General features: G+C 43.2%; 1 protein-coding gene across 4 annotated transcripts in view; it reads left to right on the top strand.

Moving 5' to 3' along the window:
• LOC126253705 (mitochondrial enolase superfamily member 1-like) overlaps positions 1–15,853 on the top strand; it is a 90,314-nt gene that overhangs the window by 36,858 nt on the left and 37,603 nt on the right. For all 4 annotated transcript variants that reach the window (XM_049955237.1, XM_049955234.1, XM_049955235.1 and 1 more), the window contains exons 4-5: positions 13,176–13,291; positions 15,144–15,298. In XM_049955237.1, the coding sequence (XP_049811194.1) occupies positions 13,176–13,291; positions 15,144–15,298 (271 nt within the window). The remainder of the gene's footprint in view (positions 1–13,175; positions 13,292–15,143; positions 15,299–15,853) is intronic.

The following is a 15,853-nucleotide window of genomic DNA, read 5'->3' as shown; positions in this document are numbered from 1 at the left end:
CAGCAGTTCCCATGCTGCCTATACTGTGGAGGCAGATCCAGGGCTCCGGTAGGCTGTACACGTTCTAATATGGGTGTCTCGACTGTCTGCTAGGCAGCATTTTTATGCATCATGCCATTGCCTTTCCCTTTTGGATGGCATTATTCTCCTGTCAACAGAAGGGTTTACTTCTATAGTACCTTCCGCCGCGGAAGTCGAAAACGCGCCAGAACAAATGGACACGGTCAGCCCATAGAGGGCTCCGCCTCCGCGGCGGTTCTTCCGCGCAGCGGCTCTCGCGCAGTGAGGGCGCCACCGCTACGCCACGTGCAGACAGCGGCCAATAGCCGCTCCCTCCGGTTTCGTATATAGGGACCCGCTCTGCCCTAGTCCAGTCGATCTGGTACTCGCTCTGGATTTCGTTTCTATCTCGGCGGTACTGCGTTCTGGTCATTGCTCGTTGTTGACATTTGCCTGGCTCTGGTTCCGAGTGTATTTACGTTTGGTGTTTGGTGTTGTGGTTTCCACAAGCCTCCGTTGTTTGTCTCTTCCTTGTTGTGTCGCTCATCGTTGGTCATGGTCGGTTGTTGTCAGTTGTCATTTGTCTGTCGTCCGACTCGTCCTGTGTTTACCCGGTGGTGCGTGCTCCACCGTTGGTGGCTTCCCCGCCCGGTGGCTCCGATCCACAGCCCAAGGCATTCCCGCAGTAGGTTTTGGTTACTACAACTTCCTGTTTACTGGTTCCAGCACTCTAGCTGGAGGTCCTCCACTTATTACAGCAGGGTCACTGGGGGATCTCTTGCTCGAAACTGTTGGTGCGCTGCCATGTACTTTGTCCAGGCATCAATCGGGAGGTGAAAAACCTTGTTGTGGCCTGCCACATGTGTACGGGCCAACAGGCAGCAACCGCACACTATTTTTTTGCTATCCCAGGCCCTAATCATCCTTGGGCAAGAGTCCACTTTGATTTCGCTGGTCCTTTTTAGACGCCTTGTGGTTATTGGCAATTTATGCTTTTTCCCATTTTCCTTCTGTCATTTGTTGTCTGTCTGTGAAGAAGACATGTCTGTTGAGAACCTGTTCAAGATATTCTCCATAGAAGGCTTGCCTTGCACTTTGGTTTTAGGCAATGGTCCTCATTTCATGGTGCAACCTTCCAAAGACATTCATATACAAAATGGCATTCACCATGGCACGGTATCTCCCTTCCAGGTGCAGTTGAACAGTGAGGCTCAACACCTTATCTGAATGTTTAAGACACACATGGTACAGGATTTCCTAACATAGGACAAGACTCCCGCCTAGCTCCTGGATAGCCGTCAGCTGCAGATGCTGCTCAACCTCTTGCTGCTGGGCAGGTGCTCCGAGCAATACCAGTTTAGTTGATGTTCGCCTCCTGCCCATCAGTCTGGTCCAGGGAGTCAGGATGGCACCCTCACTGGGTTCAGGCTGTTGTCGACAGCTGGCACAGTTACTGCATCTTCATGATTCACACCAAAGATCACTTCATGACATGCTATCAGAAACAGTTGCATCTGAGAGTGGCGCTTGGCCTCATCCTTTGGCCGTAGGCAGGACGTCTCATTCTTCCTTATCCCTGGCACTCCAGGGTTCATGAAGGCTCAGTCATACCTGCCCAGCCCAGTGGTTGGGGCTTCATCAGCACCAGTTCTGGTTTTACTTCCTGTGGCAGTTGTCGGTACCTCCCACTGTGCTGAACAGGTGCCACTGGCTGTGCTGAACAGGTGCCACTGAAAGCAGGGATGGAAGCCAGGTTTCCATCACCAGAGCCTCTCCTGCCCAGTCCACGATCATTGCTGCTCATGCTGGATGCCTCGCTGTGGACTCCCCATGTTCAGATGGCTGCTGCCTCCCTGTTGCTGGACCTGTCCACTGGTTGCCTCAGGGTCCGTGGGCAGTAGAGGTGCCCTCGTCCCACTTATTTTCATCCATACATGCCTCTCTGTATGGATCAGGAACTTCTCTCGCCTTCGGCTGTCACCCCTGGCATTACCATGGATGCCACAGATGTCTCTTCAGTCACAGCATCATGGATGGTGAAGCCACTTTTTCCCCTCTGTAAGGAAGGTGGACTGTAGTAACCCACTGTAGTGCATGCCGATGTTGAAACGGCAAGCCCCAAACTACCTGAGGCAGCTGGCAGGGGCTGCCCAGTCACCAATTGCCATCACCTGGTCTGCCATGTTCGCGCAGCAGTACCTGGTGGGGATAGTGTTTTCATAAAGACATTTATTTATTTATTGTATTTTTTTGCATGGAGACACCAACTGGTGTCCTTTGCAAACGTCATAGCATTTTTATACAAGTTTAGTACAGTCATATATACATATCTGATTACATATACATGATACAAATGTACCATTGTACCTAATAAGGCACAATATTGGGTGTTACATCGTACCTATTACAAATATTCAGATATATACACACACACTCCTGGAAATTGAAATAAGAACACCGTGAATTCATTGTCCCAGGAAGGGGAAACTTTATTGACACATTCCTGGGGTCAGATACATCACATGATCACACTAACAGAACCACAGGCACATAGACACAGGCAACAGAGCATGCACAATGTCGGCACAAGTACAGTGTATATCCACCTTTCGCAGCAATGCAGGCTGCTATTCTCCCATGGAGATGATCGTAGAGATGCTGGATGTAGTCCTGTGGAACGGCTTGCCATGCCATTTCCACCTGGCGCCTCAGTTGGACCAGCGTTCGTGCCGGACGTGCAGACCGCGTGAGACAACGCTTCATCCAGTCCCAAACATGCTCAATGGGGGACAGATCCGGAGATCTTGCTGGCCAGGGTAGTTGACTTACACCTTCTAGAGCACGTTGGGTGGCACGGGATACATGCGGACGTGCATTGTCCTGTTGGAAGAGCAAGTTCCCTTGCCGGTCTAGGAATGGTAGAACGATGGGTTCGATGACGGTTTGGATGTACCGTGCACTATTCAGTGTCCCCTCGACGATCACCAGTGGTGTACGGCCAGTGTAGGAGATCACTCCCCACACCATGATGCCGGGTGTTGGCCCTGTGTGCCTCGGTCGTATGCAGTCCTGATTGTGGCACTCACCTGCACGGCGCCAAACACACATACGACCATCATTGGCACCAAGGCAGAAGTGACTCTCATTGCTGAAGACGACACGTCTCCATTCGTCCCTCCATTCACGCCTGTCGCGACACCACTGGAGGCGGGCTGCACGATGTTGGGGCGTGAGCGGAAGACGGCCTAACAGTGTGCGGGACCGTAGCCCAGCTTCATGGAGACGGTTGCGAATGGTCCTCGCCGATACCCCAGGAGCAACAGTGTCCCTAATTTGCTGGGAAGTGGCGGTGCGGTCCCCTACGGCACTGCGTAGGATCCTACGGTCTTGGCGTGCATCCGTGCGTCGCTGCGGTCCGGTCCCAGGTCGACGGGCATGTGCAGCTTCCGCCGACCACTGGCGACAACATCGATGTACTGTGGAGACCTCACGCCCCACGTGTTGAGCAATTCGGCGGTACGTCCACCCGGCCTCCCGCATGCCCACTATACGCCCTCGCTCAAAGTCTGTCAACTGCACATACAGTTCACGTCCACGCTGTCGCGGCATGCTACCAGTGTTAAAGACTGCGATGGAGCTCCGTATGCCACGGCAGACTGGCTGACACTGATGGCGGCGGTGCACAAATGCTGCGCAGCTAGTGCCATTCGACGGCCAACACCGCAGTTCCTGGTGTGTCCGCTGTGCCGTGCATGTGATCATTGCTTGTACAGCCCTCTCGCAGTGTCCGGAGCAAGTATGGTGGGTCTGACACACCGGTGTCAATGTGTTCTTTTTTCCATTTCCAGGAGTGTATATAAAAACAAAGATGATGTGACTTACCGAACGAAAGCGCTGGCAGGTCGATAGACACACAAACAAACACAAACACACACACAAAATTCAAGCTTTCGCAACAAACTGTTGCCTCATCAGGAAAGAGGGGAAGGAGAGGGAAAGACGAAAGGATGTGGGTTTTAAGGGAGAGGGTAAGGAGTCATTCCAATCCCGGGAGCAGAAAGACTTACCCTAGGGGGAAAAAAGGACAGGTATACACTCGCACACATGCACATATCCATCCACACATATACAGCACAAGCAGACGGATATGTGCGTGTGTGCGAGTGTATACCTGTCCTTTTTTCCCCCTAGGGTAAGTCTTTCCGCTCCTGGGATTGGAATGACTCCTTACCCTCTCCCTTAAAACCCACATCCTTTCGTCTTTCCCTCTCCTTCCCCTCTTTCCTGATGAGGCAACAGTTTGTTGCGAAAGCTTGAATTTTGTGTGTGTGTTTGTGTTTGTTTGTGTGTCTATCGACCTGCCAGCGCTTTCGTTCGGTAAGTCACATCATCTTTGTTTTTACATATATTTTTCCCACGTGGAATGTTTCCCTATATATATATATATAGGAGTCATTTTATATATATATCAAAGATGATGTGACTTACCAAATGAAAGTGCTGGCAGGTCGACAGACACACAAACAAACACAAACATACACACAAAATTCAAGCTTTCGCAACAAACTGTTGCCTCATCAGGAAAGAGGGAAGGAGAGGGAAAGACGAAAGGATGTGGGTTTTAAGGGAGAGGGTAAGGAGTCATTCCAATCCCGGGAGCGGAAAGACTTACCTTAGGGGGAAAAAAGGACGGGTATAGACTCGCACACACACACATATCCATCCACACATATACAGATACAAGCAGACATATTTAAAGACTATATATATATATATATATATATATATATATATATATATATATATATATATATATATATATACACTAGAGGGAAACATTCCACATGGGAAAAATATATCTAAAAACAAAGATGATGTGACTTACCGAACGAAAGTGCTGGCAGGTCGACAGACACACAAACAAACACAAACATACACACGAAATTCAAGCTTTCGCAACAAACTGTTGCTTCATTGGGAAAGAGGAAAGGAGAGGGAAAGACAAAAGGATGTGGGTTTTAAGGGAGGGGGTAAGGAGTCATTCCAATCCCGGGAGCGGAAAGACTTACCTTGGGGGAAAAAAGGACAGGTATACACTCGCACATACACACATATTTATCCGCACATATACAGACACAAGCAGACATATTTAAATATGTCTGCTTGTGTCTGTATATGTGTGGATGGATATGTGTGTGTGTGCCGTCCTTTTTTCCCCCTAAGGTAAGTCTTTGTTTTTAGATATATTTTTCCTACGTGGAATGTTTCCCTATATATATACAATAATTTATTTTAGTTTAATATTCGCTTAAAGAATATAAACACTTGTCAATCAAGAAATATTTCAGTTTCACTTTGAATAAGTTCCCTTTGTGGCACCTTATAGAGCTTGGTAATCTGTTGTACCATATTTGACCACTAATGCATGGACTATGGTCTGTTGTTTTTAATTTTGTTCTTTGTCTGTAGTAGCAGTCTTTATTTCTTGTATTATAGGCATGCATATCAGAGCACTTTGTTGCTTTGTTTTGATGTGTCACAAAAAATATAATTAATTTGTAAAGATACAGTGAGTAGACTGTGAGGTATTTATGATGAACAAAGATTTCCCTGCATGAATCTCTATACCCTAATCCATGGATAGGCTTCTGGGTCCTAGGTTGTAATATGTTCGAGATGTGTAACTGCCTTCAATGTATTCTTGTTGTCACTCTGTGACTCAATAAATTGTACCTCTTTTACAGTTGTGGCTTTCCTTGTGTTTCTAGTTAGAGAAATGGTGACCATCTTCAGAGGAAAAAAAGAAGATGCATATGAGGTGGATATGCAATCCAACATTCCAGTGGATAAATTGAAACCCACTAATCATAAAATCTTTACAGACTCCATGTTTAACAGGGCCATGATTTCGATATAATCACAAAATTAACTTCACTATTTTGAAACAGAATGGTCACTCAGTGATCCATCTCATCTACAGCTCTTTTTCTTCCTGTGAAGTTGGTTGCTATGATTGAAACTGGTAGAAAATGATTTGTACATATGATGGCAAACGTACAATTTTTCTGTCACAGTGAGAGAAGGGTAAGCTTGCTGAACAGGGATTCTTGATTAGTTTATTTATGTGTTGACTCCATTTCAATTTCTTATCCAACTAATCAGCAAGGAATATTTTCTAATCCAATTCAACAGGGTGCCATTAATGTCTGCTTCTGGTATCAGCAGATCATTGTTGGTTGTCTGAAATTGCCTAACTGAATCTTTGTGATGCTGTAAGCATAGTAAAAGAAAGAGACAAGTACATTTTGCATGAAGAATTAACTATGACATTGATTTTTGTGAGATGGGTGCTGCATGTGTTGATGCTGATTAAAAGCAAACATGGAAATGAATGCATGGACTACTTTAAAATGAATCCCTGTCATTAATTATGCTAATTTATTATTGTGGACAAGAAATTGGTGGCCTGCTTGTCACCAGAAATGAAACAGCAATCAAAGAAAAGGTTGGATTCTGGCAGCTAAGCATTGGAGCAGGAGGAACTGAACTCATCTTTGAGAAATGTTATATTCATAGTTTTTGGAAATGCAAAAGGGATTCCTTTTATCCATTAGTTAGCAAAGGATGAAACAGTAACTGACAAATACTTTGGAAACTTTTGGAGCAACTGGATGAGAAACATACAAGGATGAGAAAAAACCAAATGAATAGCTAAAGAAAAAACATCTTTTGTCTGGACAATGCACTTCTGCGTAAGTTTTTTGACAGTTTGTTAACTGAGAAATTTAAAGAGCAAATTGTTGGAACATGCACCCTATCCACTACAGTTGGCAATGTCTCACTTGCACCCATTCTCACATGTAAAAAGATTTGTGCTGGTAAACATTTTCAGTCCAACTGAGAGGTCACGGCACATATTTTGTAGCTCTCACACACATCATGGATGAAAATATACTGGGAAAAATCGTGGGCAAAATGTATTGACCCCAGAGAGAACTACCTCAAAAAGTGCATTTTGACATAAAAGTAGTCTGTTTCTGCCAGGTCAAGATCTCCTCTTCTTGCTCTTACACAATTTTATATTTTCTGTCCTCTCTGATTCTATATTGGACATAATTTTACTGACAGGTATTTGTAGCTAGTAGACTCTTAATATATTCCTGTAGCTTTCTATCGATAATATTCTTTCAGTGTCTCAAAACATTTCAGATTTTCCCATTATTTTTCTGTCTTCACTTTTACCCTTTGAATCTTTTTGTAATCCTCACATTAACGTGTTTACAGTGCCAATTAGTGTGACTTAGTGTAAAACAATAAACCAACAACTTGGCGGAGTCACATCTAAATTCTATGTCTGATTGTTGTTCTTTATTATCTCTCCATAATGATACAAATAAATTCTCGTATGTTTTCGTCAACAGCTTTAGAGTAATTTCTTTCTCTCACCCTGGTCAAAGCAGAATGCTTGATGACTTGTCAAAACACGTAAATTTGTGAAGCATATGCTCTTATCTTATTGTTATTAAGCCACAGTGTACTTACTATTCCAGATGGGAATATTAAATATGTTGCATGGAGTTGTATGGTTGTTTTAGTTACCCCAAAACATCATGATTGTTATTAAGCCACAGTGTACTTACTATTCCAGGTGGGAATATTAGGTATGTTGCATGGAGTTGTATAGTTGTTTTAGTTACCCCAAAACATCATGCTATAAATTCAGCTTGTATGATAATTCATTTCATTATTAGATAAATCCATCAGAATAGTGTAAAAACTGTTCACAGGACTCAGATCATATGAATTTCTCTCTCTCCTTCTCCCTCCTCCCCTCCTCCTTGTGAAATTCATTGTCTGAATGTCTTTCTAGTTGCTGCTACTTGCCTGGTTAGCGTTTCACGTGTCTCTACCGTACTGTCTCATGTAGGTGACTGATGTGTGGCTAAGTTGCTTAGTACAGGAGCACTATAAGCCCCTGCCTGATGATCTATAGGCAGTTTAATTTGTTTACTTGCCAACCTGCATTTTACAACCAGTGCATCATATGGTATTTTTAGATTGGACCTCCAGAAATAAACATGATGAACAACTGCATTCAAGAACAATGTTAATTTCTTCAAGGAACTCAAGCCAAGAAATACACACAAAGAAGATGGGAGCAGAAAACAGACAGATAGGCAGACTGTTTACATTATTGATGTATCTTCAGTCATGACACATACGATTTTAGAGATTCCACATCCATACTGTTCACGGGCCTGGCATGATCTGGTGAGCCGCCAACGAAATGGTATTATTTAAGCAATCACAAACGAGTGCTCGGCCTATTCTGTAACTTGTATTACTGTTGTCCATTTAATGTTCAGTGCCATGCACAATCTGTACTTCAGTGTCCCTAACATTAGCTCTATAAAGTATTATGTTCCATAAATCGTGTTTGTTCTTACCATAACAAACTTCGTTACGTTTTCTTCATGGGTTTGTTTCAATGCTAATCACTTGACAAACATCTCGATGGAAGAAATACTCCAACATATCATTGCCCAGCAGCAAGCTTTTGTGGAAAAACAGTAGGCTCTTACCACTGCTCTCACTCAAGTGGCATTTGTGTGTTCACGGTAGATTGCTCTTTCGCTAGTGCAACCGCCACCATTTCCAGCATATGACGAATCTGCTGAAGATTGGGACTCCTACCAGACATGGTTATGCCAACATTTCCCGGTTTTTCATATGGGCAATGTAAACCTGTGTAGGGCTTTCTTTCTTTCCTGGCTTTCACCACACATGTATCAGTTGTTGTGCCAACTTCCAGCTTCGAAGGAACTGGTCAGCTTACCATTTGATAAAATGTGCAATCTATTACTGTGACTGAGAACATGTTATATGTAGAATTTTACTATAGTTGGAAATGCCCAAACCTATCTTACAAAGCCTGAGCTGCAGAATTACATGGGTTGAGCCATCATTGTAAATTTGTCACTAGCACCCACCATGAATCTTACGCTGATCATGTGGTGCATGATGTTTGATGTTATTATTCATCTGGCCCCGGATAGGGAAGTCCACAAAAAAGCTGCATCAGGCCAAGTTACAACAGCGACCGTGTGCCCGCTCCCCCCTTCTGTCTTACCAATACTGCTTCATCCAACGTGAGTGTGCTGCATGCCCTAAGCATTGGGCTGTTTGCAGCACGTGTCAAAAGAAAGGCCACATTGCATCAGTGTGCAATTCCTCTTCAAACGTAATGGATACAGTATTACTGATGGGCATCAGCTGTGTCTCTTCAACGTATCTCTCCCTGAACAAATTGTTATTGACTTGCGTGTGTTTAATAAACAGCTAAAAGTGCAAGTGGACACAGGAGCTGCAATGACTTTAGTTAATGCACAAACATACATGGACTTGGGGTTCCCACTCATCTCACAGGTTTCACAGAAGTTGGTTATCTACAACAAACAGCAGACTCTAAACCTAGGTCAGTTTTCCACTCCTGTATCTTACAAATCTGTTGTTTGCCCTCTCACCTTCCTTCCTGTGGATCATTCCCATACCACACACCTGTTTGTGTTAGATGCATTTAATGCTTTTGGTTTCTCCATTGCCGATGAGGTAAATTTAGAGTCAGATCAAGTTCTGTATCAGCAACTAGAGGCCCTCTGCTCTGAGTTTTCATTGCTATTTTGCTGTGGGCTTGGTTGTACTACCGATTTTCAGCTCATATGACCATGAAAGATTCCACCCGCCCTTGTTATTTCAAGCACGACAGATGCCTGTCACCTTGCACGACTCTGTCAAGGCTGAATTAGACCATTTGATGTCTCTCAATGTCTTTTGGCCAATTTCTTCCAGTGGCCGGGCTACATCACTGGTCATTGTTACGAAGCTGACGGGTAAGCTTTGCCTCTGCAGTGACTTCCATCTCATGATTAATGCACAGTCCATGACAAGTATGTACCCTTTGCCCCACTCTTACAAGTTGCTTGCAAGATTAGTAGGCAGCCACTACTTTTCCAAGATTGATTTGTCAGAAGTGTACCTCCAGCTCCCTTCGGATAAGGCCACTAGGCCACTGTCAATACACCTTTCGGCCTATAGCAATATGAACACTGTGTGCTCACAATTTTTCAATGATTTTTAGAACCTGGCCGCATCAGTTATCTCGATGACATCACTCTTTCAGGTGCTTTTATTGAAGACCACCTTAGAAATGTCCAGTTGTCGTCTTCTGTTTTGCAGTCTGCGGGACTTACATGCAATATTCCCAAATATCAGTTTTTTCAGCTGTCAATTGATTATTTAGGTTTTGAGGTTTCTCACACAAGGGTCAAGCCATTGCATCACTATATTGACACAATTGTGACTTTGCCATGGCCAACTTCATTAAGGAACTGCAGGCGTTTCTAGATAAAGTTGCATACTACCATATGTTTTTACCAGACGCAGTTCCATTTAATCATGGGTCACAAGCCATTGACTGCTCTTTTTAATCCTTCGGCTTCTATGTCAGACAAGACAGTGCATCATTTGTAGTGCTGGGCACTCTTTCTCTCACAATATAATTATCATATCCATTACTGGCCAATGGCTCAAAAAGCCAATGCTGATGCCTTATCTTGCCTTCCAACTGGGTCGGACCTGCCATTCGATCATGGTGGGTTGCTTTCTTTCTATTTAGATATTGAGAACCAGAATGCAGTCGATGGTTTCCCCATCACTAATGGCATGATAGTACTCAGTCATGTCCTCTCTTTTGTGCAGCACGGTTGGCCGGAAAAACCGGGCCGTGCCTCGCATAATTACTTCTCTCTCCAGCACTGTCTTTCTGTGTTTGACAGGGATCTTTTGCTAGCTACAGAGAATGCTGCTTCACGGGTTGTGATTCCTGCTTCCTTACGCCGTAATGTACTGCAGCTTCTACGTGTTGGTCATTGGGGGACCTCTCACACCTAAGCTTTGGCACGCCAGCATGTGTATTGGCTGGGCACAGATAGGGACATTATGTGGCTTATTGCTGTTTGCACTCACGGTCTTCAGCAACAGGCTGTCTTGCAGGCATCTTTTTCCCCCTGACCAACCCAACAGCGCCCATGGGAGAATCTGTATGTTGATTTTGCTGGGCCCTTCCTACATCAGTAGGCTCATTGTAGTGGCCTATTCCAAGTTTCCCTGCACGGCACTTTGTCCGTCCGTGTCTGTGGTGTTTCGGCCTTGTCTAAGATTTTTGTAATTGAGGGGCATCCGTATACTGTAGTTACCAATAATGGCTTCCAGTTTGTTTCTTGAGAATTTGCATCTTGTTGACAGTTTAGCGGCGTTCGCCATCTCACAGCTCCCTCATTTCATTGTCAGTCCAATGGTGAGGACAAACATGTGGTTTGGATGTTTGAAATTCAAATGTGGGCTCATATCTCCGGCTGGTCCTCTGAAGCTGCTGTAGATCATTTTTTGAGTTCATACTGTTTCACTCTGGTGGGAGCAAGAGCCTGGCCAAGCTGCTCCACGGATGCCAACTGTAGATCCTCCTTCACCTGCTGCATCTGACGCCGCATCTGCCGATCTCAAGGCCTCCACATTGGTTCCGGCTGGGTGTGCCTGTCTGGGCTCACGGTTTCGGCTGCTGACTGAACTGGATTCCTGCCATCATCAAGCACCACAGGACTGGTGTTTGCACGTTGTCCACACTGCCGATGGCTGACATCCTGTCACTTTGAACAGCTGTGGCCGTGCTTGGTAGGGTCTGTTCCAGAGGGCCCACCATCTCCCCCACCACCACTGCTGCTGATGCCTATCCCTATGTCACAGACAGTTCAGTTCGTGTGGCAGTGGGCATCGCTGCCTAGCATATTGCTGTCTGGGGTTCCTACCTGCACCCCTGCTCTTCGACTACCGCCACCAACCCAGCCTCCGCCTCCACAGCCGCCGCCGCTGCCATCTCCATTGCTGGGTCCTGTGTGGCTGTTGTCTCCGACGCCCCCACTGATGCCTCCGGAACCTTTTGTTGACCTCGACGAGGATGTCGCGATGGAGATGCGATCCCTGGTCCTGCCCTGTGGCCTCTCACAAGAGGAGAGATGGCATGCCAAACTGCCCCCTCATCACTTCCAACCCCACTCACTGGTGCGTGCTCGCCACATGCTGCAGCAGCTGCCATCGTGGGGTGATGAAATGTATGTCATCGCTGCCAGTGGTGTTTTTCATGACTCATAATCACAGTGCCTTGTGACATCATTGCTTTTTTTCATGGTACCAGTGATTTTTTGGCACCAGTGCTTTTCCAGTACCAGTGCTTCTTTGATACCAGTGACTTTTTTTTCTATACCCTGCATTTTTTGAGTACCATGTATTTTTCTGTGCCTAGTGTTTTTATGTATGTATGTGGTTTTCCAACCCTGTAGAAGGGACAAGTGATGTACCTTCACTCATTACGCAAACAGTTTCAGAGATTGCGCATCCATACAGTTCACAGGCCCGCTTACAGGGGCCCCCTGGGTTGGCTTCCAGACGCGATCTGGTGAGCTGCCAAGGAAACAGTATTATTTAAGCAATCACAAATGAATGCTCGGCATACTCTGTAACCTGTATTACTGTTGTCCATTCAGTGTATTCAGTGCTACATGCCACCTGTACTTCATTGTATCGTAATTGTCTCTATAAAGTACTATGTTCCATAAATCATGTGTGTTCTTGTCATAACAGTTATAAACAGAATACTGTCCTCAAGTGAGATTTAAGTAACATGGTTAACTTAGATGTGATTTTATTTAAATAAAACCCTGTGCTTTAAAGTTTATACTTGAGAAAGTCTAATGTCTACACTTCAGCTCCTAGCCTCCTCAGTGCTGACAGCTACTTTACTAGTTTTATTTATTTGAAGAAGGAGTAAAAGATAACTAATCACTATCATGCATTAGTCTCCTATTTCTATTAGACCAGTGGTTAAAGTTATCTGCAAAATAAGTGATGAAATCTGATGTTTTGTAAAAGAAAATTCCTTCATTTGAAACTAATAATAAAAGCTATGGGAGATACTTTTGTTCTTTCCCATCTTTCCCACCTGCAGAAATTAATCAGTGACAAAAATAATTTTCTCTTCATTGTGTTTGTAGGCCTGGCACAGATTCCATGATTGATGAATGCGATATCATCTTACAGATGTAATTTTTTTTTCTTTTCAGTGGTGCAAGCAGTTAAGTCTTTGTCTTACCTCGTGGTAGGCCAAGATGCAGGTGACATTTTCAAGGACTTTGGCAGCTTTTGGAGAAAGCTTACAAGTGAATCACAACTAAGATGGGTAAGAATATCATTGAAAAACAATTTTATCACTAGAGTGAAAAGTTACTTTCTGTAAAAAATGTAGCAGCTGATTTCAGTTGTTTTTTGTAATTCATACAAGAAACAACTATGAACATAATATTAAACAAAAGTGAACCAAATCATGAGTTAAAAATATTGTACTCACACTTTTCCTTTGATTATCCTGTCTTGTGGTTATGGCTCTCTTTTCAGATATGACAGCACTAAAACCCTATGTTCGGCAGAGAAATAAAATTGTCTCTGCATTAAAATTATGTTTTAGATGTAGTTGAAAAGGATAGTATTGTGTTAACTCATAAATTTAATATTATATTGGAAAGTCCTGTGCGGAGTATAAATAATGTAAGGAGTAAAAGATAACTAATCACTGTAGTTGAGGCCTTATTGGTTGACAGACACATAAACGAGATTGAAAAAATTGCTGAGCTTCTGAGCAGTGTTCTTCTCCAGAGTTAACTGATACAAAATTCCGATATTCACACACACATTGCTTCAATGTCCCAGCCAACTACACTGTTCTGAAACTGTACTGCTGAGACAGTGTAACTGAGCATGTATTTGTGTGTTTTGTATATTTGTATTAGTTGTCTCTGAAGAAGAACACTGCCTGAAAACTCAGCAACAGTTTGAATCTTACTTATGTGCTTTTTAACTGTGCAATGCTTCAACTATATGGTGAGTAGTCACCTCTATTCCTTCCATTATTTGTAACCCATAACTCTGTTTCCTGGAAGAACATGTGATGTTTTAAGTCATTCTCAGGTCATTGTCATTTCATGCCAGTGCACCTAGATAGATAATACACGTAGAAAAGTTTACTATTTTCTCTTAGTATGATGTATGGCACTTTCAACTGTCATAGAGCAGCGTATAGGAAAAGATTACTACTTATGTAACTGATCCAGCAATAATAGGACTTAATATTATAAAAACAAATATTTAGCTTAACATTATGTATGAGGCATGTATACCATCACTGTTCCATGTCCATTAAGATCCTCTATCTTGATGAGAACTGTGGAATACAGCGATTGAATGATGTCAAATGAGTTAGCGTATAAATAAAATATCATCAAAATTCAGACTCACAGAATTTCTTAACTATTCTTAAGGATACAAAGACAAAATTAGAGAAAAAAGGCAGAATATCAACATAGCAGTAAAATAGTATTAAAATACTAGGTACAAAAGAAATGTAAACCTTGAGATTTTGAATGTCTCTCTGTCTCTTTTCTAATGTGGTTATGGTAGTAAGCCCTTTAGTGTGGCATTTCATTTTTAATTTTGATAATTTGGTTCCATCCTGTGTAGAAATGAGCCACACAAAATTGGGACTTGGTAGGAAATGCAGAAGGGGTGCTCATGAGCTTTCAAAACTGGGAAGTCTAGAAAAAAGAAAACCATCTTTTCATCAATTTGTAAAATATCTAACTGCATGGTAGATTAATTGATTAAGCAGTACAAGCAGTCTGTTTCACTTCTACCATCTTAAGTGGTTGCATTCTCATTTCACAGAATCTTTGGTACGGTAACTCGACAGGCTGAGAAAGAGAGAGGGGTGGTGGTGGGGGAGGCAAGCCATTTATTTTGACTCAACGCACATCCCTCCAGTCACCTTCATTTTTGAGAGAAGGCAGCTATTATAGCAAATACAACATCTTTGTCTTCCATTCACTTACATGAGAAAATGTATTTACTCAGATTTTAGTTACAAGAAATAATTGAAAGCCAAATTACACATGTTAAACAATTGTTTTGCAAGTTTTTGGTGGAATAAGTTAATTATGTGTCAGTGTACAATAATAGTTGTTATTTCTGTGTTACCACAGGTGGGTCCCGAGAAGGGAGTAATTCATCTGGCAACAGCTGCAATAGTCAATGCCTTGTGGGATTTGTGGGCTACAGCAGAACATAAACCTCTGTGGAAACTGCTGGTTGACATGGATCCAGAAACTCTTGTATCCACAATTGACTTCAGATATATGTAAGTATAAAAACGTATTTGACACTAGTCTAAAATATTCTACACTTGACAGTAGATATCACTGTTGATAAAGCAAATGCACAACTATTGAAGTATTTATTTGAGAAATGAACCATTCAAATATATGTTTTTGAATGTTAGATGGTTTTGACCTGTGCTGTTAGTAGAGGATGTACACTGTTCCTGTTGCATGATATCCTTTATTAATTATTTCATTGGTTCAGTCAGAGATACCAAAATGAAACTTTTGATTATGATTCACAGGAATAATGATATTAGCTGCTAGTGGACATTGAAATACATCAATGGGGAAGTTGAAAATTTCTGCCAGACTGGGGTCTGAATGTGGATTTTCCCATTTCTCATGAACAGTTGACTTATCCACCTCTCACTCCAGGCAAATGCCGGGATGGTTCCTCTGAAAGGGCACGGCCGACTTCCTTCCCCATCCTTCCCTAATCCGATGAGACCGATGACCACGCTGTCTGGTCTCCTTCCCCAAAAACCAACCAACCATTATCCACCTCTGCCATCCGGACATCGTCCCTTGCTGAC

The sequence above is a fragment of the Schistocerca nitens genome, chromosome 4 (genome assembly GCF_023898315.1).
Source record: "Schistocerca nitens isolate TAMUIC-IGC-003100 chromosome 4, iqSchNite1.1, whole genome shotgun sequence".
In the NCBI taxonomy this organism is placed as follows: domain Eukaryota; kingdom Metazoa; phylum Arthropoda; class Insecta; order Orthoptera; family Acrididae; genus Schistocerca; species Schistocerca nitens.
Note: the sequence above shows the minus strand (reverse complement) of the source record. Positions and strands in the feature narration are given on the sequence as shown.